This window comes from Marmota monax, unplaced genomic scaffold (assembly GCF_021218885.2).
Source record: "Marmota monax isolate L192 unplaced genomic scaffold, Marmota_monax_Labrador192_F-V1.1 WCK01_AAM20220418_F8-fsc00013, whole genome shotgun sequence".
NCBI lineage: Eukaryota > Metazoa > Chordata > Mammalia > Rodentia > Sciuridae > Marmota > Marmota monax.
This window is the reverse complement of record NW_026692202.1, coordinates 2,842,946-2,867,245: the sequence shown is the minus strand read 5'-3', so window position 1 is coordinate 2,867,245 and position 24,300 is coordinate 2,842,946. Positions and strand designations below refer to the sequence as shown.

The 24,300-nt window shown below is 34.6% G+C and overlaps 1 protein-coding gene across 2 annotated transcripts in view; it reads right to left on the bottom strand.

Annotated features, from left to right (window-relative positions):
• Pdss2 (decaprenyl diphosphate synthase subunit 2) overlaps nucleotides 1–24,300 on the bottom strand; it is a 279,973-nt gene that overhangs the window by 147,085 nt on the left and 108,588 nt on the right. For both annotated transcript variants that reach the window (XM_046430499.2, XM_046430505.2), the window contains one exon: nucleotides 18,725–18,856. In XM_046430499.2, coding sequence (XP_046286455.1) covers nucleotides 18,725–18,856 — 132 coding nt within the window. The remainder of the gene's footprint in view (nucleotides 1–18,724; nucleotides 18,857–24,300) is intronic.

Below are 24,300 nucleotides of genomic sequence, written 5' to 3'. Positions count from 1 at the left end.
AAAAAAGTACTTAGCCCAGCCTTGGATCAGGAAAGATTTCTTAGAGAACATGACAGCAGAGATGTACCTTAGACATAAGTTAGTCAGATGAAGAAAGATGGGAACATTATCCCCTGCAGAGGAGACAGCATGGTGAATGCAGTAATGCAAGTATTTGTCATTTACTGGGCAGTTCTATCACAAGGATAGTTATTAATCAGTTCCCTGTTACCCTGACTTCCTACAGCAGAGTTGCTTTTCCCTTCTTATGCCTTGCCAAGCCTCTTCCCCCAAAATACATTCCTACCACTAATAGCTACATTAGGTGTGTCACATAAGGACAATTTCAGCTCTACAGAGGAAGGTGGGGTATAGGCCTCTTTAAAAGCCTACAGAACCTGTTCTTTCTCTCTGCTGTATGAACATGAGAAAGGATGCCTGGTAGAGGCAGTGTAAGTGGCTAAGAGTGTGGCTCTGGAGTTAGTTCAAATCCTTATGTCATTTTGGGCAAGTTAACTTCATCGTTGTTTCAGTGTTTCCCATTGGTTAAATGGGGCTAAATAACAGTACCCACCTCTTAGGGTTATTGTGAATCAGCGAGTTTATCCATGTAAGAAAACTATAACAGGACCTGGCTGCTAATAAGTGGTAGCTAATATTACCTACCAAAATTGAAAGTCTGTGTTTCAGGGACAAGACACTCTTCAGCAAATAGAGAATGTACTAGATCAGAAATGTGGTCATCTGTGGAGGATAGAGGATCAAGGGAGAATAAAAGGGGAAAAAGAAGAAAATATTTATAAATATTTGTCTATTGCTTACTAGGTGCCCAAAGTACTACACGAAGCACTACACATACACAGTTCTGCTCCCCCGCCCATCCTGACAACAACTCTGCTAGGAAAGTGGTACTGCCCTCTAGTCCCAGTGTACTCACGGGGGTTCAAGGAAGTCAAGAACGTTAGATCATGACCAGGCCTCAAAACTATGGGTGGAAGAACAGAGATCTTCTCTACCCACAATTATTTCTATTTGTCTCTCTGGGTCTCCAGTTTCTTAGCTTGAAAATTACATTAGACTTGACATGCCTAAGAAGAAACCTGAGAACTGCCTAATTTTCATATCATTTCCTAGTTCTACTCCAGGAAATAGAAATATGTGTTCATGTCTAATTTTATGTACAATGCTGAGGATTCCATTTCATTAAAATCATGAATTACAGCATATAAACCAACATTATACTTATTTGTCTAAAAGTTCAGAATACATTATAATTATACACTGGGCAACAGAAATATTATTCTCTTAACATTTTAATTGTTTTCAGAAATTATAAATTGACTAGAACTGAATGTTTTACAATCTTCAATCTTTGTAATCTTCAACCCCAGATATTGTGTGAGGTATTCTGTGGACCTTTAATATCCTTGTGATTCACATTTCATTACTATTTCATTACTATGGCCTATTAGGTATTCTTTTACTTCCCTTATTACAGAACATAGAATTTATCAGAATAAAGCTAGAAAAATACAGCTGAAAAAGTCATGGGAAAGGTGAATCATAAGAGACTGTCAAGACTATTTACACAGCATTAATTTCAGGAGCTGAACCTGGGTGTAGAAACTACAGTCTTAAGGGTCTTATACATAGGTAGATGAAGCTTTTCATATTGTTACTTCTTTACCAATGGAGATGCTTCTTTCTGTTCCTCCTTCTTATACATACACACATCTCATCTTGGACTCTATATTAATAAAAGAGCACCAATCCTTGGGGGAAGCTTCAAATAATCTAAGAGGTTAGGGGGAAGGAAGATCAGACAGCAGACAATCTTCTATAGACATTTTACATACATATATATTTTTTAAGCCTACAAATATATTTTTTCCCATTAATTACAGTTTCCCATATAACCATTAGTGGGCTCCAGTGATGCAAGTCATATTTATTAGAGGCAGCATGTCAAATAGGAGTTGACAATTACAGTCTCTATCAATACATATTATGCCAGACGGTAATGAGCCATCCACAAAGGGCTAGCCATCCAAAATAATCACGCCGTTTTCCAGAGAAATGTCGAAGAGGTTATGGTTTATTACACAGTGCTCATTAGATATACAGTGGCAGCATTAGCAATTTTTCCTTCATTTGCGTCTCATTTAAGGATCTGCCCCCACAAGCACAGTCAAATTAGTACACAAGGTTAAAACCATTATGCCCAGAAAAAAATTAAGTTGCATTTTATTTTACAGTAATGGTGGATCAAAGGTCCTTGGAATCTATTATTTGTGAGACCATTATCTAACGCAGAATATTAACAAAGGGGAAAAGAAAAGCAATGCCCTGCCAACATGGCTTTGACAGGAACAAAGACACACTGTTTGAAATAAGCAAACACCACATTTACTTAATTAAATACTCTTAAAAAAACTATTTTAAAAATAACACTAAGGTTGTGACATCAACTGACAAAAGTCACAAAATTAAAGTTAATGATGAGGCACCAACCTATACTTTGAATGCCTCATTTACATCAACTTATTTTTAAACATTTTTTATACTGCCTTTGTGCACAACTTGGTTATAAACTCATGGACTATTATAAATATTTATTTCCTTAAAAAAATAACCTTGTTTCTAATCTTCGTGACAAACCCACACTTATTGTTATTTCATGAATTGTAATTTGCAGATATAACTAAAAAGATCTGGTCAGGAGGGCAGATCTTGGAGTAAGTTACAAACATTAAGATGTCTACTGCTAAGTAATAGCTACTTAATGGATTTTGCTAAATCAGCAGACAAGTGGTTAACAACATCTGAATTAGCAGCAGAGTTAATAATTGCAGTAAAGTGATCTTCTAAAGCCTGATCAAACTACTATTAATAAAATGTTAAAATACATTAGAGTTAGAAGAATAATACTCAAAGGTATTTCACCATATTTTATTAACAGACTACAATTGTAGTGAGTATTCAAAATCCCTTGCTTTCATTTAATGAACATTTATTGAGTACCTATTATGTCAGACCATGTGATAGGTTCTGAGAATTCATCAAGGAAAAAGAAAAAAAAAAAAAAAGGAAGAAAACCATAGCTCTGTGCTCAAACAGCTGACGGCTAGATTAGTAAAGGACTGGACAGGAAATCAAAAGGAATGTGCAAAGAAGTAACATCTGGTGTGAGACTTAAAGAATTCTACCTAGCAAGACCCACAGGAGAGAGAGATCCTGAGAATGTGATTAAGAGATAATTGGCTGAAAGGGAAATATTAACCTCAGATTATCAAATATAATATATACATAAATATACAATTCTAAGAAATCTCTTTCAAAAGTTGATCCAAGTTAGAAAACATCCTGAAGTTTTACTGATAGGCTTTACAAAATAAAATCAGCAAGTATGTTCTAGAACAGTTCAGATCATGTGCATCATGTTTTTGTTTTTTTTAACCAGGGATTGAACCGGGGGTGCTTAACCACTAAGCCACATCCCCAACCCTTTTTATATTTTTATTTTGATACAGGATCCTACTAAGTTGCTTAGAGCCTTGATAAATTGCTGAGACTGGCTTTGAACTTGGGATCCTCCTGCCTCAGCTTCCTGAGCCAATGGGATTACAGGCATGCATCACTGTACCCAGCTAAAAGAAATATCTTAAGGAGAACATTTTCTGGTTACATAAACATAAATTCAATCATATTTCAGAATAGATGAATATATTAACCACTTAATGTTAACTATAAGTCTGACTGGATAACTTGCCATTACTAACATTTGAATTTTGTTGGTTATTCTTCTTATTCTTTACCCAGGTAAATGAGATAAGGATTCTGGTTTCTTTCCCTTAAACTAACAAAAGCATGAGATATAAACGACTTTAATTTTTCTACTATTTTATATACCTAATATGTGTCTGTTCTCAAAATACCTGTAAGAGATAATACACTTTGAGGGGATAGATTGATTTAATTTTTTGGTAGGTACTCAGTGCAGTTCAGGTGTAATAAGGTACCTTCAAAAGCTTTTTTTAAAAAAATAACAGAAATATCATTCTAGTAGTTGTTCTAGTACAGCTACTATTTATGGCTATGATATATAGATGGTTTTCAGCTTATGATGGTTTGACTTAAGGTTTTATTACTTTACCAAGGTGCAAAAGAATATGCATGCAGTAGAACTCTGAATTCTGATTAGGAGTCATCTTTAACTGTTTAAAAATGGTACTAAATTAGTAATTAGCACCTCCTTCCGGAAGGCCCATTATAAGGCATGGCCACCTAAAAGACAGTCTTAACTACTTTCTCACTCACATCTGACCTGAGGCATATTTATTGGGTATAAACTTACAGTACAAGAGCAGGTACAGAGAAAATGGCAACCATGAAAGACAATATGGTATTGACTTTCGGGCTTTATGAATCTAATAGAGTGAATCCATTTCTACAGCAAAACAAAAACAAAACACTAAAGGAGCACTTACTGTTTAATGATACCATCTAGACCAATGGTTCCTAATCTGAGGTGCCCAGAATTTTAAGGATTTTTCAAAATGTAGAATTCTTCATACATGTGATTATTTCCCCCTTTAAAAATGTCTAAGGAAAGCCATTCACTCCAGGAAAAAGGTACAGCTGTTAATAAAACTTTTAATTTTAAACTCATTATTATGATGTGACAGTGGTTATCTCATGGTCATGAGATGCTCTGATTGGCAGTTACAAGTGTATCTAATAAAACAAAATCTAGTCATCATTTTATACATAAAAACATAAGCAGACTTTTAAAAAATTTTAAATTTGTCTTTAGATATGCATGATAATAGAATGCATTTTGACAAGTACATACATGGAATTAGGATTCCATTCTCATAGTTGTACATGACGCGGAGTTCACTGGTAGTGTATATATAAACATATATAAACATAGAAGAGTTATGTCTAATTCACAAGCAGAATTTTTTTTAAAGGTGGTACAAAAACTGTAAAATTAGTCCTGGGTATAGGAGGTTGGAAGATGATCATAACAAAGTCTCTGGTGGCTCATTTCCCATCACTTTCCCAGACCACTGTCTTCTCTCTAAGGCAGTCTAGGAAGAAGTAGCCTTGGGCTTCAACAACACATCTAACAGGAGGCCAGAAGAGGTCACCGGAGAGCAGCACTAGGCACCCATTCTCCTACCCACCGGGTTGGGTCCAGCACATTCTAGGTTTCTGTTTACCCAAAAATCAGCAGCCAAGAAAACATGACAAACCATTATATTCAATTCTTCACTTTTGACACAATCTGAGATGACTTTTAAGATTGCTGCAAGTTAAGATTGCTTAACTTTTAAAAATTGGTTTGAAGAAGGAAACAAATTCTCCTCTGAAGTTATAAAAGACAAGTTTTTAGATCCCAGAATTCCTTGAAAAGAACAATCACAATAAAAATGGCAGTGCCTTGATATTGACATAAAAATCCTGTTTTCTTTCAGACAGTTATCCATTATTTCTCAAAAACATTAATTGCAGGTGCAAACTTTTCTTATTTAAATATACTCAATATTGGATGATTTCCGTAAGTTAAAAAGAATGTGGTTGGCTAATAGGACCTCATCAAGTGCTACCAAGTCAGCTTCTACATGAATTCTAAAACAAGCCAGAACAGAAAAATTAAACATATTTTTGAATGTTTTAAACATTTAAATATGTATTTTTTCTTTTATATTCAGGGATGTATAAATCAAATAGAAATTTCTTCTCCTCCCAAATAGAGTAGAAGAATTAGAAGGAAAAAGTCTAGATAGACTTTTAAACACCAGTTCCTATGGTTTTACATGTCTCTGTTAGGTACCTCCTTCCTGGAAGGTCCATTATAAGGCATGGCATCTAAAAGCCAGACTTAACTACTTTCCTGGCTGACCTAAGGTGTATTTACTGGGTATAAACTTGTAGTATGATACCAGGCAGAGAGGTAACGGTGACCACAAGAGATTATATGGTACTGACTTTAGGGCTTCATGAATCTAATGGAGGGAATCCATAAAATTAGAAAATGCTAAGGGGAGAACTAAGAGTGAGTGGATATGTTCAACAGATTATAGAGAGGTCCAAGTTCCCTTGACCACCCCTCTAATTGCTCCTAAGGAGGATTAACTTTCAGCCAAAGTGCTACAGACAATATGAAAGTTTGCAGAAGGTAACTTTGGAAATAACAGATGCCTATTAACCACTGCAGGTGTGTCAAAACAGAAACAGGTTTTGCAAAGTTGAAGCCATCAATTGAATTAAACCCTAATACTATTCCATTTAAATACTCTAACAGTTCTGATATTAGCTTATTGTTTTTATTAAATTAAAATTTCTCTGGCCTATCTATATAGAGAGATAAAAACTAAATTCCTATTTATAAAGTTTTGAATTGAATGGTATAAAATTAAATACAAAAATGCATTTTAAGTGCAAAGTATCCTTCTACTGTTGCCAGAAAATAACTAACAAAAGAGAGTTAAATAATTTCACAGCCATATTTTCTCACTCTTCTTCACTGGGAACACAGTCATTTGCATGGCATAATAAGCTGTAAATTATAAACATTTTACATAGACTGCTGCAAAGAGAAGTCTGCCAGCTTCTACTATATTGGATAGTGTTCAAGTGATTAACTACAGCTTTGGAAAGAAGGGGTGGAAACTTATTTTGCACCTCAGTTTGTTGGTTCTTTTTGCACAGCCTCTAAAAATATGTACCATCATTATTTGCAATAAATAATGAAAGTAATTACATATATACACACACATATATATGGACAGAGCGGGGGAGGAAGCATGCACGTGTGTGCACTGTGTGTGTGTGGTGGGGAGCGGAGTGTAAATCCATGTTCCATGTTACTGCTGGATACAAATTACCCATGGACAGTAGAAAATCTTGTAGGTACATAATCATCCAAGTGTTGCCTTAAAATGGTGTCTCCAATGAGTATAAATAATAATTTTAATATAAAATTTGTAGCAATGAGCATTTTAGAACTAATAACAAATGACATATATTTTGCTCTTCAACTATAAAAGAAAAACATTAGGCAGAACATCTACTTAGCTCAGAAGTTGATTTTAAAAAGTGGTTCCTTTATCAAAGAAAATATACAGGTATTAATATTCCACAACAGATAAAGAATAAATCAGTAAAAGGAAATGTGCAGCAAAAGAGATATGACCTACAAACATTAAAGTTTTTTCTTAATTTTTAAAGTACATAGCCTACCATGATCCATATTCAATCCCAGAAGGAAATTTTGTTTAAATAAATCAAGAATAATACACAAGAGCACTGAAGTATCTATTATGATATTAGGGCTTTGGAGACCTACTTTATTGAGAAAACATGTACATAAATTAGTCATTCCAAAACAATAATCGTTTTAAGAATTCATAGAAAAAGTTTGGAATTTGGTCTTTACCAAACTATACAATTCAGTATCATCAAACTCAGAACTTAAAAATTCATGCTCAGTGCTGTGGATGGATGTTGAGTTGAGTAAGAAAGTATACTTAGGACACTTAATCCAGAGGCTCCCTAATCTTGAAAAGAACATGGATTCTACGTCAAATAGGGTTTGAATTCCAATTCTGCCTTTGTTAGCAATATAAATTGAATAAGTTACTAAATTTGTTTAAACCTGTTTCCCCTCAAAAGTCTTTTCTTAACCATGTTGTGAGGAATAAATGAGTTAATATATATATAAAGAACATTGAATAGTACTAGACTTATAGAAAACCCTAAATGTGTTAACTATATTAATTATATTTCTGTATTATTATTCTACATATTAACTATATTTCTATATTATGGTCAGTTTTGTACCCAGCAGATGCTCAACAAATGTTTCCTGAATGAATCAATCAGTAAGCAAATGAACAAATCTAGCACAGTGAAAAAATAGGCAAATAAATCACTATAAGATGGTTAAGAAGTACCTAGAAGTTTTGAAATATAATAGAGGGTTCGATGATGGAAGAGGTGGTAGGGTGAAAGATGACTATGATGGGCCCTGACCTCTTGAAGACTTACTTGACCTACTTGAGAAAACATGTACATAAATCAGTCATTACAAAACAATAATTGTTTTAAGAATTCACAGAATATTCCCTCTAGGTTATGGCTTTTCCTAGGACATGTGAATCCTCTATCATCATGAGTAAATTATGTTTAACTTTAATGCTAAAACTGAGGAGTTGAGAGGTGGGACTACGACTCACATTATTTCCTCATCATCTTGGTAAAAGCCACTGTTCCTTTGAAGCCAGCCTCTTCTGGCATTCTGCATTCATTGAAGTCTTTGGCATTTTTATCAGTACTGCTCTCCTGGTTGAATCCAATCATGTGAAACCCACCATGTACTTTCTATTTCTACTCAAGTTGACCTCCACAGTACTCTATGAAACCTACTCTTAGGCATTACTGAAACATCCGTTCAGAACTGTTCCACCTCTGAAATCTTCAAGCGTTCTATTCTCTAACTACAACCTCCTAACTTCTCAGCTGTCTCACTGCATTACTAATTCTGCTCTTACAATCTGACTCATCATGACCTCCAGTTCCTTGATCATTATTTTGCCCCTCATTTTGGGCCCCCTCAGCCGCATTTCCTATCTGATCAAGCCTAGGCAATTACAAAAGATCAGCTATGCTCTTGCAAGTACCCTTTTCTAAGATGGGCAAAGAGAATCCCACACCATGCTTCTTACTTCTGTTGCTATGTTAAGGAATATATACTTAATCCTGTAGGGAATGGAATGCAAATGAAGTATTTAAGATCTTCTACTCCATGTAAAAACTTGAGAAAAGGAGGCAATAGGGAAAACAAAGACTCAAAACAGGAAACATTGACTCAAAATACTAGCAAATTCAGAGAGCAAGGATGCTAAGGATAGAGGTAACTATCCAAGAATCTGCCCTCTTTGCCTTTATTATCTGTGCAAACCATCTATGCAGTCTTTAAGAGCATAGTGAGAAAAGACTTCCTCAGGCACCAAACCACCTATAGATGCCAATTCTGACCTAGCATCTTGTATGAAGGGAGTTATGGATTACTTGTCTTTAGTTAAACCAAGGAATTGACTATGGACATGGGCCAGTTGGTGGACCCAGTGGTGAACACAGATATAGCTCTAGCAATGAAATTCTAGAAATTGTATCAATAGCATCAAGAATGCATACATTATTTCCTTACCTTGCCATTGAAGTTAAAGATATTTCTTATTCATATTTACATTTTCCTCAATGTGCAGTCCTGTACCTTGCAGACAGAAGGTGGTCAGGATAAGTTATATTAGATATGTACAAAGATTTACATACCACTAAAGTGATAATGTTGTCCACATTAGTGTCATATTAGTTAAGATCCTGGTATGAAACCCATTATCACCTCCATTTTATAGATGAGCAGAGTTAAGTTACTTGCTTAAGGTCAAATAACTAATGCTTTACAGATTTGAAACATCCCAGTTCTCTGGCACTTTACTTGTGTCTCTATTACAACCCACTGTTTCCTAATAGGGGTGCCCTGAGTTTGGGCCCAAAGGATCAGTGTTAAGTCATGAAGCTATAGAGCAGACTGCCACTGGCTTTTTTTTTTTTTTTTTTAAGATGGGGTTTTGCTATATTGCCCAGGCTGGTCTCAAACTTGTGATCCTTCTTACTCATCCTTCCAAGTAGCTGGGATTGGAGGCACACACCACATTAGACAATTTAAGTGACTAAAGGTCTTCTATCACAAAGAACTAACATTTACTGATGAATGTTAAGAATTTAAGCACTGTTTAAGAGTTAGAATAGAGACTGGACACTCACTTTGGCTTTTTACTAGTGAACTTAACACCCTCCTTAAAGAAAAAAAGATCTTAAAAAAGTTTACCATTAACAAAACAATTTATGCAGTTTTTTTTTTTCTGTGATGTAGTCAGGCAGGCTAATCTATATCATGTTATTTATATACAATAAACGAACTCTCAGCTGAGTAGATTAGTAGTTTAGCCCACCTACTTTTTGCTGTTAATTATACTTGTTTTGTAAGAGGCTGATCTTATTTTGTGTTTTTCTAAAAGCTCTGGTGAAGTAATGACTTCTGATGTACAGTACATTGAACATAAAGAGCCTTCCCCTTCTTGCTCAACATATAATTGCTGCATTTGTGCATGCTGTGTAAGTTGAAAATAACAATAAAAAGTTAATGAAGAAAATAAGTACTGCTTGTAATGAATTAGTAATATTGCTAGATTTGTGTATGGAGTTTATTTTTATTGTTGTAAGTGGAATACAATCAATAGGAATACAAAACCAAACTGCCAGTGCTTTCATTTCTTGAGATCCGTAGAGGAGCTGAGATATCTTTTGAAATTATTTTCAACAGCTGACACTAAGTTCAATTATTTAGCATAATCATTCAAAAATCAGTCAATATATACTCCTCACTTCTAAGGTTTTTATAGTACAATACAATAAAATTTTTATATAGGTTTTCATTGTTTCACAAGTACAAAATAATTTTGAGATAATTTAAAATATACAAAATAATATAAATGCATTCTTTATTTAAAAACTAAAATATTACAAATAAAGTTCCCTTTGATTATTTCCTTATATTTGCTCCCAACCACTGTTGTTATCAGGTGAACAAGCTTCCCAACCACTGTTGTTATCAGGTGAACAAGCTTTCTTTTAGACTCTTTTATGCAATTACACGTTATCTTAAATACAACAACCAATATATCTATTTTTTGAATGTTACATATTTCTATATTGCTTCTTTCATATTTATGTAATTGAGCCCTAAATAACTAATCAATGTGTTCCTACTAAGTCTAATTTCTTTTTTAAAATATTTTTTAGTTGTAGATGGACACAATATCTTTTAAAATTGTATTTATTAATTTTTATGTGGTGCTGAGAATTGAACCCAGTGTCTCACAAGTGCTAGGCAAGCACACTCTACCACTGAGCCACAACCCCAGCCCTAAGTCTCATTTCTTAAGATGTTTTTTGATCTGATCAATGCCCAAGGGAAACACTGTTTGCTAATTTTGTTTGGCATTTTTTAGTATTAGACAACTCGAATGTGCCTAGTGAAGGTGAGGATTGATAGTCACAGCCTATCGTTAATATAATTAGAAGTCTTCAGTTGCTAACTAGTACCATATTAAAATGATAAATTATGGAGTATAATATTTACAGCTGAGACCAAGTCAAGCCAAAATTTACAAGTTTATAGGGAGACAACAACAGCAGCAAAAACCTTCCTCTCTTTTCACAGCTATTTATATTCTCTACCTTCCTTCCTCAGATTATTTATTTCACATAGGCCTCTAAACACTCTACATATACTTCCTTTAACACCAAGTTAGATTAATTTTCACTTAAGGAAAAAGTAATGTTAAGATCAGTAGCTTGATTTTTTTCTAGATCTGACATATTTATAATGCGTTTTGTGACAACTTCTTAAAGCCCAACAATTACCTAAGAATTTATACCATTACTTTGAATAATATACCAAGTTTAGTGAGCACAATTGTTAAGAAATTAATGGTAAAAAAACATAGATGGTAAAATATCACTTGGCTTTATCCCTGCTTTTCTTAATTAGAAAAAAAAAATCCACAGTTTATACATTTTCCTAGGATCATAGGATCAAAGAGGCCAAAAGATAAAAGTTCAGTTCATACTAGAGACTCTAGGACTCTTATTCTAATAGCAGGATGTACTTCTAAGCTACCAACCTTTCATGTCCTTTGTCTGTTTGTGTCATATTATCTTTTCTTCCTAATTTATAAGATCTTACTGATTTGTAGATTAAAACTTGGCCCTTGGTCATGTATATTGCAGAATTTTGTAATTTTGGCATTTGTCTTTTGACTTTATGGGAACTTTTTCCATTGAAGAAATTATTGCTTGTGCAGTCAAATATGTTAATCTTATCATTTATAATTTCAGACCTCTTTAGAAAGGTCTTCCCTGCTCCAAGATTAAATACTACTAGCAATAAGAAGTCAGTCATGATCAAATAGTCACCAATGCCACCTGTGTGCTGGGATAGTATATGATCCTCTGTGCTGTTTAACAGCACATAGAGACACAGTTTTCTATTATCCATATTTCAAACAAATATAAAAATTTTCAATCTATAATGTTATTTCTGTGTGTGTGAATGTGTCTCAATGTATGCTAGGGATTGAATTCAGGTCTATGAGCATCTTAGGCAAGTGAGTGACATCCCCAGCCCCTTCAATTTTATTCTTATTCATCAGCTCATGTACCACCCAGAAGTCACATAAGTACTAGGATAAAAATGCTTGTTTACAAATAAAATTGCCATGATTTAACATGTCATTCTGTATTCTGGACACCAGGCTATCTAAAAGTAGAAATACTAACAATCACTTTATTTATGACATATTGACTTTTCATTCTCACATATTCAAATTACATTTGAACTGATCTTTAAAGAAAAAGAGCAAGATTGGCAAGAAGAAGGTGGCAACACTTCCCTAAATGAACATATGTGTCCCAGGGCATTGCAGATCTGTAATTAAATTTAGTGGTCTTGCCTCAAAATTGGCAGGTATGCCTTGAGTTTCCATGTGGCCCAGCAAGTTGCTCTGTTTCAACTCTGACAGTAGTGGGTACACCACCCCTAAAGTAGTCTTCACAGTAACTTATTCTCCTCCCTCCACTGCTTTCAGGAAATGGAATGAAGGACAACATAAACCCAGAATAGTCTAAAAACTATTAGAAAAACTTCAAGCCTTATAGGTACCAGAAAGGAAACCACAGATAATACAGGGGAGTAAAGAAATTGTAGTAAAAGAAAGAATAGGTTCAAACATGAAGGAAAAATTAAATTAAATTAAAATTTTTAAAAAATCAAGAAAATAAATGTTTAATGCAATTTAAGAATTCCACTAGCAAGGTGCAGTGTTATGTGGGATATTACTTCAGACCACAGCAAGGTAGGAAAAAAAAAATCTCAGGTAGAAAAAAAAAATCATTTGATATTCCACAATTTTTTTTTATGTTGGATTGTTTTTTGTGATATTTCACTAATACTTTTCCTTTCTTTAAATGTCATATTACAGGCTGGGATTGTGGCTCAGTGGTACAGCACTTGTCTCACATGTGTGATGTGCTGGGTTTGATCCTCAGCACCACACACAAAAATAAACAAAAGAAAATTAAAGAAAAAGTTACATTATATATAATACTTCACATAATAACATGGTTTACATAAAAGGTAAAACATATGATATGATTCAAATGTTTGTTTTGGTTTAGAACATTTATGTTATACCTAAGATCCAGTCATCCAAAGATTTAAATGAACATGATGTCCAAGGCACTGGTCAACAAAGGTGCACAAAGCCAAGTACCTGCCCTGAAAGAGTGATGGATCTCATGAAGGACACAGAGCAACATGACAGGGATCTGGAATAACAAGAGGCAATGCTTACTAAACACAGTCTCCATAACAGGTACTGTTTAAAGTGTTTTAAATATTATACCTTCTTCTCTTGGGGCCGGGGGTACAGGAACTGAACCCATGGGTGCTTAAGTACTGAGCCACATCCTCAGCCCTTTTTTGCATTTTATTTAGGGACTGGGTCTCACTGAGTTGTTTAATGCCTCGATAAGTTGCTGAGGCTGGCTTTGAACTCCTGTTCCTCCTGCTCAGCCTCCCAAGTCACTGGGATTACAGGTACTAGGCTACCACGTCCAGCATATTATACCTTCTTTAATCTGCCCAACAGAGCTTTGTAGCAGAGAGACTAACTTGTCCTAACTTGTCTAGGGTCACACAACTAATAAGTGATGGATGGAATAAGGATTTGAACTCAGGCAACTTAAAAATCAATATGATATATTTCTTTCCCTACTTGATCACTTCATGTTGAGACCTCAGAAAGTCAGTTCACTTTTATGATCCTGTTTTCTCATTGGTGAAAGTGTATTTCTACCTCACAAAATTCCCATTAGGATTCAAAGTTAGGTACTCTGAAATAAAATAATATTTACCGAACTTCTGCAGGATTCCATAAGATGCACTGCTGAGAGTAGTTAAACGGTTCTGAAGTCAAATAATCAGGAAAGGACATATCTTCTTAGAGGTTCAGGATGTACCAAATGTACATAACTCCTGAGAATTCTGAAATGAAGAAACCTTTTTAACTGTTATTTACCTGACATTCCCATGCTTATTTGACCATGGGACGTTTTGGTTTGACTGCACACAATTAGACCTTAACTCTGGGCCAGACTTGGGGAAATTTGGCGGAAAAAAAAAAGCATGAAATCAGAGGACCTAATGGGTCTGAGAATAGTTCAATTTTTAACCAAGCCTTTCAACAAAAATCCCTCAACCCTCCAAATCCGTGTTTTCCTTCTCAACTCTTGCCTAACTCACTGGCTGATTTTCTATCTTTTGGACCTCCGTTCTCAGGATCATCTTCTAAGCATCAGCTAATTATGTTTCATAGCACAGACATATTAATGCAGCTAAGGCATTCATTTGTTTGTTTTTACAGTGTTCAGGGTTGAAGCATTGCCTTATCCCCTATATGCTAGGCATGTACTGCGAGATGTACTTCCCGTCCTTACTCATTTAATTCTTAAAAATCATTCTCTGAAGTACATGCTGAAGCAGCTAGTCCATGGTGCAGTCTATTTTCAGATTCCAAGTCTATTTTCTGCCTCTTTAATGGCTCCCCACTGTTTCTCCACAACAGAGTCCTGATTTCAACTTTTCTTTTCTATCTCATCTCTTCTTCTCTATTCCCTACTATGTGAGTTTGCTAGGATTATGAGGGAAAATTCTGTTCCAGGAAGGCTTCTCTCCTTGGCTTGTAGATAGCCATCTTTAGTTCACAGGGCATCCTCCCTGTATATGAGTGTGTCTGTGATCAAACTTTCCCTTTTTATAAGTACTCCAGTTACACTGGATTAGGTCCTATTCTGATGGCCTCATTTTAACTTGAGTACCTCTAAAAAAAAATCTATTTCCAAAAGGTCACATTGTGAGTTACTAGGGTATAGGGATACAGTTATCTTTCATCTTAAATGTGTCACTTCCAAGATTATATGCTTAAGGAATATTACAAATGCAAGATTTTTATGGTCAGAAAATAGTATCACTTCTACTCATACTATATTGGCTATATCTCAGTCATAAGACCCAGATAATACCGGGAGTGCCTAGCTGGGTACACAGGAACTATACTTGTTTCAGTCTCTTTTGCCACAGTGAAGGTGTTGGGAAATTTCAGGGAATGAAGGTAGAAGGAAAACATTCTTAGTTTGTGGTCTGTTTTCAAATGCTAGTTATACAAGAAAAAACCGAGCCAGTTCTTGTAAAGCAACTGAGAAAGTTGGACCACTAGTCAAAAAAATTCACCTGAATTTCTTTAAACTTAATAATCATGTTACATTAGAAAAGTTTATTTTTGATACCATGTATTTTATATTATAATGATCTTATCTTTTGTACAAAAATAAAAATATTCTACATTAATAAAATGGGAAATAGTAAGCATTTTTCCCAATTATGGCTAGGGATACTTGAAAATTTAGTAATACTTTTTTTTTGAGTGGCTTTACAATCAATATTTTAAAAGTTAGGGTTGGTAAAATGAAACCTAAACTAATGGTCTTCTCAGTAAAAGGCTATGGTGGATATTTATAGTACATTTTTATAAATGTGGTTCTCTTGCCTGTTTTTCAAAGTGTAGTTATTACAGTTTAGCCTAACTTATACCCCTTTTGGCCACTATGTGACAAGTCACTAGACACATCCACAGCACCAGCTATATCCTTAGGCCAAACAAAAGAAAACACCTCACTTTTGGGCCCTTAGGTGATTTACTAAGGGCCCATTAGATGACATCAAAGTCAAGTTTATGAGAGAAAAAGGCCAACAATGTAAATCCCAATAGTTTGGAAGTGAATTAAAAAGCTCCCAAATCAGTACTTCTCTCAAATGTTAAATAATTCACTGTGGCATTATAGATACAAGCCTCCAGCAAAAGTTACACTTGAACAATTAAGGAAGCAGAAACCAAACAAATGACTTCAGGGGTAGAGAAACAAATTAATGGTTTCTCAAAGTACCAAATTACTTTTTCACATTAACAAGTGTGTAAAACAACCAAACACACCAATGGCTTACTAGATTAAGTTTGATTATAGAAAATAGCCTGGAATTATATGCAGAACTATTCCCTAAATGTATAGGGAATTCTATATACTTCAGTATAAAACTTACTTATGTTATTTGGAAAATTTTTATGTCCATAATATATATACCTTCTTTTTCACAAAGTTCTTTTACTCTGATTGCTCAAATTACAACCATCATCTACCAATTTATGTTATGGGAAGGATCAGAAGCAATGTAATTGTTTTTTAGAGGCTGGATAAGAAATCAGAAACATGGGGTAACATCACAGTGTACATATAGATTAAAAACCCCTCAAGGGTAGAATGGCTACACACTTTAGAATAAAAACAGGATTTTAATCCAACTCTACCACTTTCTACCTAAAAAATTTTCAACAAGTTTTAACTTGAGTAACTTTATCTCTTCTATAAAATGAGGATGATTCACTTACGCAACCAATAAATACTGTATCGAGCAGTACTTTCCAACGGTTATTAAAGATAATTGCTGGTACTCATTATACATATGTAGTTACCCAAATAATACAAGTAGATACAAGATGATAAGCAGATATAAAGGATGTTAGGTGATATGAAGTTCATTTGCTTTCCAAGGATCAAAGGGCTATTAGTATTCATTCTAAATCTTTATGTATTTTCTCCTATAACCCCAACAAATCTGAACCACGAGTTTCTACAAAGTTTAAAGGCTAAAATGTTGAGCTCCGATTCCAGTAGGTATCAGGGAAGAATGTACATATATTAAAGATTTCCCAAGCTGCCTTCAATTTGTAAGTTTTTCAAAACATTTTGTGTGTGTGGGGGGGGCGGGTGCTAGGGATCAAACCCTGGGCCTCGCACATGCAAGTGCTCTACCACTGAGCTACATCCCCAGTCTTTTTTATTTTTATAATGAGACAGGGTCTAAGATGCCCAGGCTAGACTTGAACTTTCGATCCCCCTGACTCAGCCTCTGGGTAGGTGGAATTACAGACAAGCATCACTGAACCCAGCTTTTAAGACATCCTTATACTAAGATCGTTTTTGTCATACCAATTTAATACCTAGTATTAATAACTTGTAGAGGTAAAATAAATTATGTGAAAGAGAACAGAAAGATGGAAAAACACAAGAGATTTAGAGAGAAGAGATCCAGAAGTAGAACTTCGCTTTCCCCATTTGCTAGCTATGTCACCTGAAAAAGTCTGAAGTTTTAAAAATGTTTTCAAGAGAAAAATGAGTATAACAACTCCTAGCTATTGAATATTATAAAGATTAAATGATAACTGTCATAAGAATAATTAGTAACCTGAAAGCATAAAACAAATATAAATTATTTCCAAATGAGTAAGAACTGAAAGTGATCTCCAGATACCCTTTCTAGGGATGACACTTATATGGACAAATAATGACAGATGTGTAAAATGATACTGGCCAAAGGAGTGGTCATTTTTAGCCTCTCCAGTAATTTTCTTTGCTTGCTTGTTAATGAGGAAGGGTCATTGGACTTCACACATGGCAAGTAATAGTCATCTCTAAATAGTATACAAGAAAATATTTATGGATAAGACTGCTAGAAGTAACAAAAAATCATAGATATGTATTGATTTTACAATAAATAAACAAGGTCAATTAGCCATAAGTCAAAGTTTCTAGAAATGCTTCTTTTTGTGAGAAAAACTTCCTTGTCATCATGTTTTTAGGGTGGTTTTAACTTCACATGCCAAAGTTTACTCGCAGATTGTTACTTCTATACAAGCTGTTAACCCAATGCCAAGCATATTGTTAGGATTAAATCAAATTATTGCTGATATACTCTTACTAAAAATATATGCAGTTTTTAAAAAAAATTAAAGATTTTAAATTTATTTTATATGCAGAAAAAATGAGTGAAACATGTTTATAAATTTACTTTTTATAAATGTATAAGATATAAAAATTTCTTATTGTAGTAACCTAGTAAAAACCCTTTTTCGGGGCTGGGGTTGTAGTTCAGTAGTAGAGCGCTTGCTTGCCTCACATGCGTGAGAAACTGGGTTCAATTCTCAGTACTGCGTATAAAAAAATAAATAAAGGTCCACTGACAACTGAACAAATATTTTTAAAAAACCACTCAAAATCAAATAGAAAGAATAGCACTAAAGTAGACTATTTCTCCTAAAATGGGAGTAGCATTAGTCTTTATACAATTAGATAGCACTCTGAGTAGGTTTAAAAATCACAAATCTTCAATTAGGTGACACATGCATCTCTACAGAGATGCAGCAGGCCATTATGGGAGAGGGGGGTAATGAGAAGAACATTTTAAATGCTCAAGGTAGAAATGAAAGCATTTGATACAAATGTGTGGCAAAATTTACGAGAGGTATACACGGAGCTGGTCAAGACTATTAGACTCATTAGGAACAGCAAAAATCCATTTTTAGAAACCTACAATATATTTTACTCTGTCTTTGAATCAGAGAGTGACAAAGGGCTAAACAGCGATTTCCACTGACCACTATTCAGTAAAAGAAAACACAATCTAGAGAACAATGTTGGAAGAGTTATTTCTTCTTACCATGAGTAGATCCCACTGACTGTGTCATAGTTCTGTGAAGTGTTCACTCCGCTGGGCCCAGCTGCTTTCGAAATAAGCAGCACCACCAAGCCCCTCAACTGGAGGTTATGGCGGCTGTCATGCACAAGCCCCCTGCCAACAAGTAAAGGGAAAAGAGGATTAATATACCTTCACAGGATCAGTCAGACCAAGTTAGAAAACTGCTATGAGTATATCTAAATTTTAAAACTGGTCAATGGGATTTATTGAAAAGAAAGGGATGGGGAGGAAGGAATTCAATTGAGAAAGCAGGGAACATAGAAACGACTAGAGAAATCCATGTCTGGTTTTAAAAAGTGATACTTGAAAGTTATAAGGCTTGATGATCTAGTTCTCTCTGGATCTTTCTACTATCTATTTCTTTCTTTCTTTCCTTCCTTCCTTCCTTCCTCCCTCCCTCCCTCTTTTGTTGTTGTTGTTGCTGGTAAACTCAGGTATAGTATGTATGCTAGGTAAGTGCTCTACAGGAAGCCATAGTTTAAAGTGTTTTGGTAGTTGATGGCAATTGTAACAGAAACTGTATGGCTTGGATGAAGCAATACTATTTGGTGATGATAGTAATAAGAGAGAATGGTAAAAAAAAATTATTTGTCTTTATGGTAGAAAAGAAGTTTAGAGAATGAAAGGATTAAAAAAATCCAAATGACTTAAAAATGCATTTAAGTAAATAGAAATGAATGCCATCAGCAAAAATCTTGTCATTTCCTATTAATAGGAAAGCATCATCATTCTAGGCAATAATAAGGCTTTAATTTAGGATGTCATATTTCTTTTGTTATGAGGATTGAACTTTTATAATTTCTGCTATAACTGGAGCTAGCAATACTTTCTAGAACACATTTTCTTTTTAAAGTGTTGCAAATGGTTGTCATAAAAGACTAAATGGCATCATTTAAAATGAAAGAAAATGGGCAAAATGTTAAGATAAATTAATAGGTAGAAGAATGCCTTTGTGAGTACTAATCAAATAGATTATGTTATAGCATAAATAAATAGTATACAAGTATAGTTCTTGAATGTGGTAAAAAAGCAATGCTAAAAATTAGTATTGTTCATTGAATTAAGACTTAGTTTTGAAAAAAGAATCAACTTAAGTTAATGAAGTTAACATAACCAAAGATAATGAGTTAATATATTACTTAAAAATCTTTGCCTCTCAAGCTTCTGAACAGAAATTTGTAAGAGGTCCCTTTTTACACTTCATTAGTTTCAAAATAAGACAAATCAGGTTCTTTGCAAAAGAACAACTTTACCTCTTTTACTGATATATCTTACCCTTAACCAAGCAAGTGATCTTCAGTAATTAGAAAGGTTAGTAATTTTAAAAAAGAAGTTTTCATTTCCTAGGAAAATGAAGTTAAGGTAACCAAATTACATTGCAGCAGAAACAAAATATGAGAAAAGTCCTAAACTCTTTATTATTATATAACAAGTTGCCTAAATCTTATGGATCCAAATTGTAGGAAGGCTGGAAAGCACCCTGTGGGGAACAAGAAAATGTAAAATAGGATCTTGTTCTAAATTTTTTGCTTGTAATTGCAAATTTTAACTAAGGCTATCAAGTCCTCATTTTAGGTATTACCTACAGTGAATCTTTATGCATCCTTTCTTTTATAATATTAAAGAGAAGGTTTGAATAGATCTTTAATTCTAGAAAGGCAAAAGAGGTAGGTAAGGCTTTGTGTGTGGGTGGATGTAGATGTGGATGGGTGTTGGGGTTGAGCCTGGTCAGGGACGAGGGATATGATGATACAGTAAGAACACTAGCAGGTGAATTTGGAGACAACACAAACCTAGTCACACTGAGAAACTAGGTCTAGCAACAATTTTGACAACATTTTCTCCAATCTTCTTAGAGATGGGAACCTTCACAGGGGATTAATAATAGCATCAGTAAACACTTATCTAATGCTTTATGTATTTTAACGTATCAGGAATTGTTCTACATGCTTTACTATATATTAACTAAATTATTTCACAACTCAAACAGGAAAGTACCACAATTATCCTGATTTTATAGATGAGAATGAAGCACACAGAAATATTGAGTGACTTTCCCAAGGTACCATAGCTGAAAAATAGTGGAGCCTTGACAGAGCCAGGCTCTGACCAGGCAAATAGTTAGTTTTAAGGTCTATAGACACTCTTTTTTTATATATTTATTTTTTAGTTGTAGTTTGATACAATATCTTTAATTAATTACCCCAGCCCCTATAGACACTCTTAATCATAATGCAAATAGTGACTCTGTATCTGCTTCATCTCATGGACAAAACTATTTGCTAAATATAATTAGAACAGTAGGCTTTAGAACCAGACAGGCTTATGTCTGAAAAATTCTTTTTGTTATTCACCAGCTGTATTACTTGAAGGCTGTCAACTCTTTTATAAAATGAGAGTAACAATGTCTACTTTCCATACTCATGGTGGGGAAGAGATAACAAGGATAAAGCCTATAACTCTGTGAAGCATATGGTAGGAGATCAAGTTATCAGTAAATTATATTCTCTTTGATGCTTTTTTATGATCTACTTTTTTTTCAATTCCTTCCTTTCCTTTTACTCCCTGTCTCCTCCCATCCGTCTTCCCCCACTCTACTTGCATATAGAATCTCCTACAAATATTGTTCACTTTTCTCCCTTCCCGAAGGACAAAAGTTACACCACTCTTCTGCAAGCATTACTATCAATGTACTGAAAAGGTCAGGAAGAAAAACAAATGGATACCAGCTTAAGTTAATTAAATAACTGTTTCTAAAAGCAACTTCTTGACATTCACTTCATTAACACCTTCAAAAACAGTACAGTATACAATAGAATATTACTCAGCATTAAAAGAGAATAAAATCATGGCATTTATAAGTAAATGAGTGGAGGTGGAGAATATCATGTTAAGTGAAGTAAGCCAATCCCCCCAAACCAAAGACTGAATGTTTTCTCTGATATGTGGATGCTGATCCATAATGGGGGTTGGGGGGTGGGGACATGGGAGGAATGGAGGAACTTTAGATAGGGCAAAGGAGAGGGAGGGAAAGAAAGCGGGCATAGGGATAGGAAAGATGGTGTAATGAGATGGCAACATTACCCTAAGTATACGTATGAAAACAGGAATGGTGTGACTCTACTTTGTGTACAACCAGAGACATGAAAAATCTGTGACTACTATGAGAAATGCATTTTGCTGTCATGTATAACAAATCAGAATAAACAAATTTTTTTAAAAAGTACTGAGATAAACTGATGATGCCCACAACTCAAAAATTAGCTCTGATCCTAAGAAAGTAAGAAATTTTGTTTCTCAGCATAAAAAAGTTCCTGGCATTCTAAATTTAAAAAGATAATATGTTTCATATAATCCAGATCATATTTTACCGGGAACACTGATCTATCTACTATCAGTGTCTCTCTTTAAGGAGTTACATCCACAAACAGGAGCATATCCAGAAGATGGTAAAATCACATACAGGTTGCAAAAGTTTCAGATTTAAGGACTATGTAAATATTCCGAAATACAAACAAACAAAAAACCCCAAATTTGAAACATATGTGGTTAAGCATTTTGAATAGCTCAACCTGTATTGCCACATACAATGAATGCTAGCTTAGAGAATGGTAAAGTTGGTTTTTCAAATTTATTCAGTCAAAAATGTACTGAATGCTGATTACATGTCAGGCATGGTACTAAACAGGCAGTGGAGGACATAATGACAAGCAATGGTGAGCTGTGATCTCCCTTCTTGTAGATAACAGTCTGAATGAAAAATATCATGATTAAATGCAACATGAATTACTTTTAGGGATGAACAGGGTTATGAGAGCAAGAGACCTCCAGGAGATTTAAAGAAATGTTTTTCCTCAGAAAACTTGGAATGGAACCACCATTTGACCCAGCTATCCCACTCCTTGGTTTATATCCAAAGGAATTAAAGTCAGCATACTACACTGACGCAGCCACATCAATGTTTATAGCAGCTCAATTCACAATAGCTAAACTATGGAACTAACCTAAGTACCCTTCAATGGATGAATGGAGAAAGAAACTGTGGTATATAAACACAATGAAATATTACTCAGTCTTAAAGAAGAATGAAATGATGGTATTTTCTGGTAAATGGATGGAGCTGGATAATATCATGCTAAGCTAAATAAGCTAAGTCCAAAGAAACAAAGGCTAAATGTTTTCTCTGGTATGCAGATGCTAATTCACAATAAGGGGGGCAGCAAGGGAAGAAAAGAGGTACTTTGGATTGGGTGGAGGGAAGTGTAAAGAAGGCAAATGGTAGGGGGACAGAACGATAGTAGAATGAATCAGACATTATGACCCTATGTGCATATATGATTACACAACTGGTGTAATACCACATTGTGTACAACCAGAAGAATGAGAAGTTATGCTCCATTTATGTATGATGCATCAAAATGCATCTACTGTCATGATTAACACGATTAACTAGAACAAATTTTTTTTAAATCTTAAAAAAAAAAAAAGAGGATGTGGGAAGAGACAGGTAAGAGGAGTGTATTTACAGACCAAGAATGGGCATATCCCTGGCTGAGAACATTGTATGAAAGGAGGTTAGAGACAGATAGGGATTGGACCACATAGGTTGAACAGGCTTTAGTAACAGTTTTGCTCTTCATCCAAAGAGTAATACAAAGACACAACAGCATTTTATTAAACATAATCAGATATTTTTAAAAAAAATCATCCTCTCCAAATCCTCTCTCCTCAGTGTAGAAAAACAACTTGGCTGGAGAAGAGAGGAGGAAACCAAGTGGGTATGAGAATCCAGATAGAAGGCTTTTACAATACTCAATGAGAAACATGGGCCAACTTGGTGGACATCTTGAGATGTCTAACCCCGAAAATAACATTTGATTCAATTCAAACAGACATTGCGTGCTACACTGTCCTAGAATTTAGATTATATAGATATATCAGTAATTTTAAATAATTTTATTCTGAAAGCCTGTAAGCTGACTATTGAGGGGAAAACACTTCTTTCAAAATTCTACTCCAGATCTATAACAGATGAACATATCCTAATAACTAGGCAATTTCGTGGACATAAAGATTGAGTATTCAGGTGAAACTTCAGGCAAGCCAGCTCCGTTCCCTTCTCACATTATGCTTTCCATGGCTGACTGCGATGCTCGTGCCTCATCATATCTTTCCACACTATTAACCATTTTTCTTCCTTAACTCAATCCTGTAAGTATCTCAAGTCCTCAAATCACTTCTATGGCACTTTTTCAAATATCCTCTCAAATTTCATTTCAACACAAACGTACAAAGTATGAGGGGTACACAATGAAATATGAGCTGTAAGAAAACAGCTATAATAGTAAACTCATAATATATTTGAATATGTGCTTAATATTATAAAGAAAAGGTAACAAAGACAGTAGAGTAACAAACAGGTTATCAGTACACAGAGGAAAAAAGAAAATTCCTTATTGCTGGAGGTGGCCCTTATGGTAGAAACTGAAACATGGTCAAATTTCCTTGAGTAGAGAATATAAGATGGGATGGTGCTA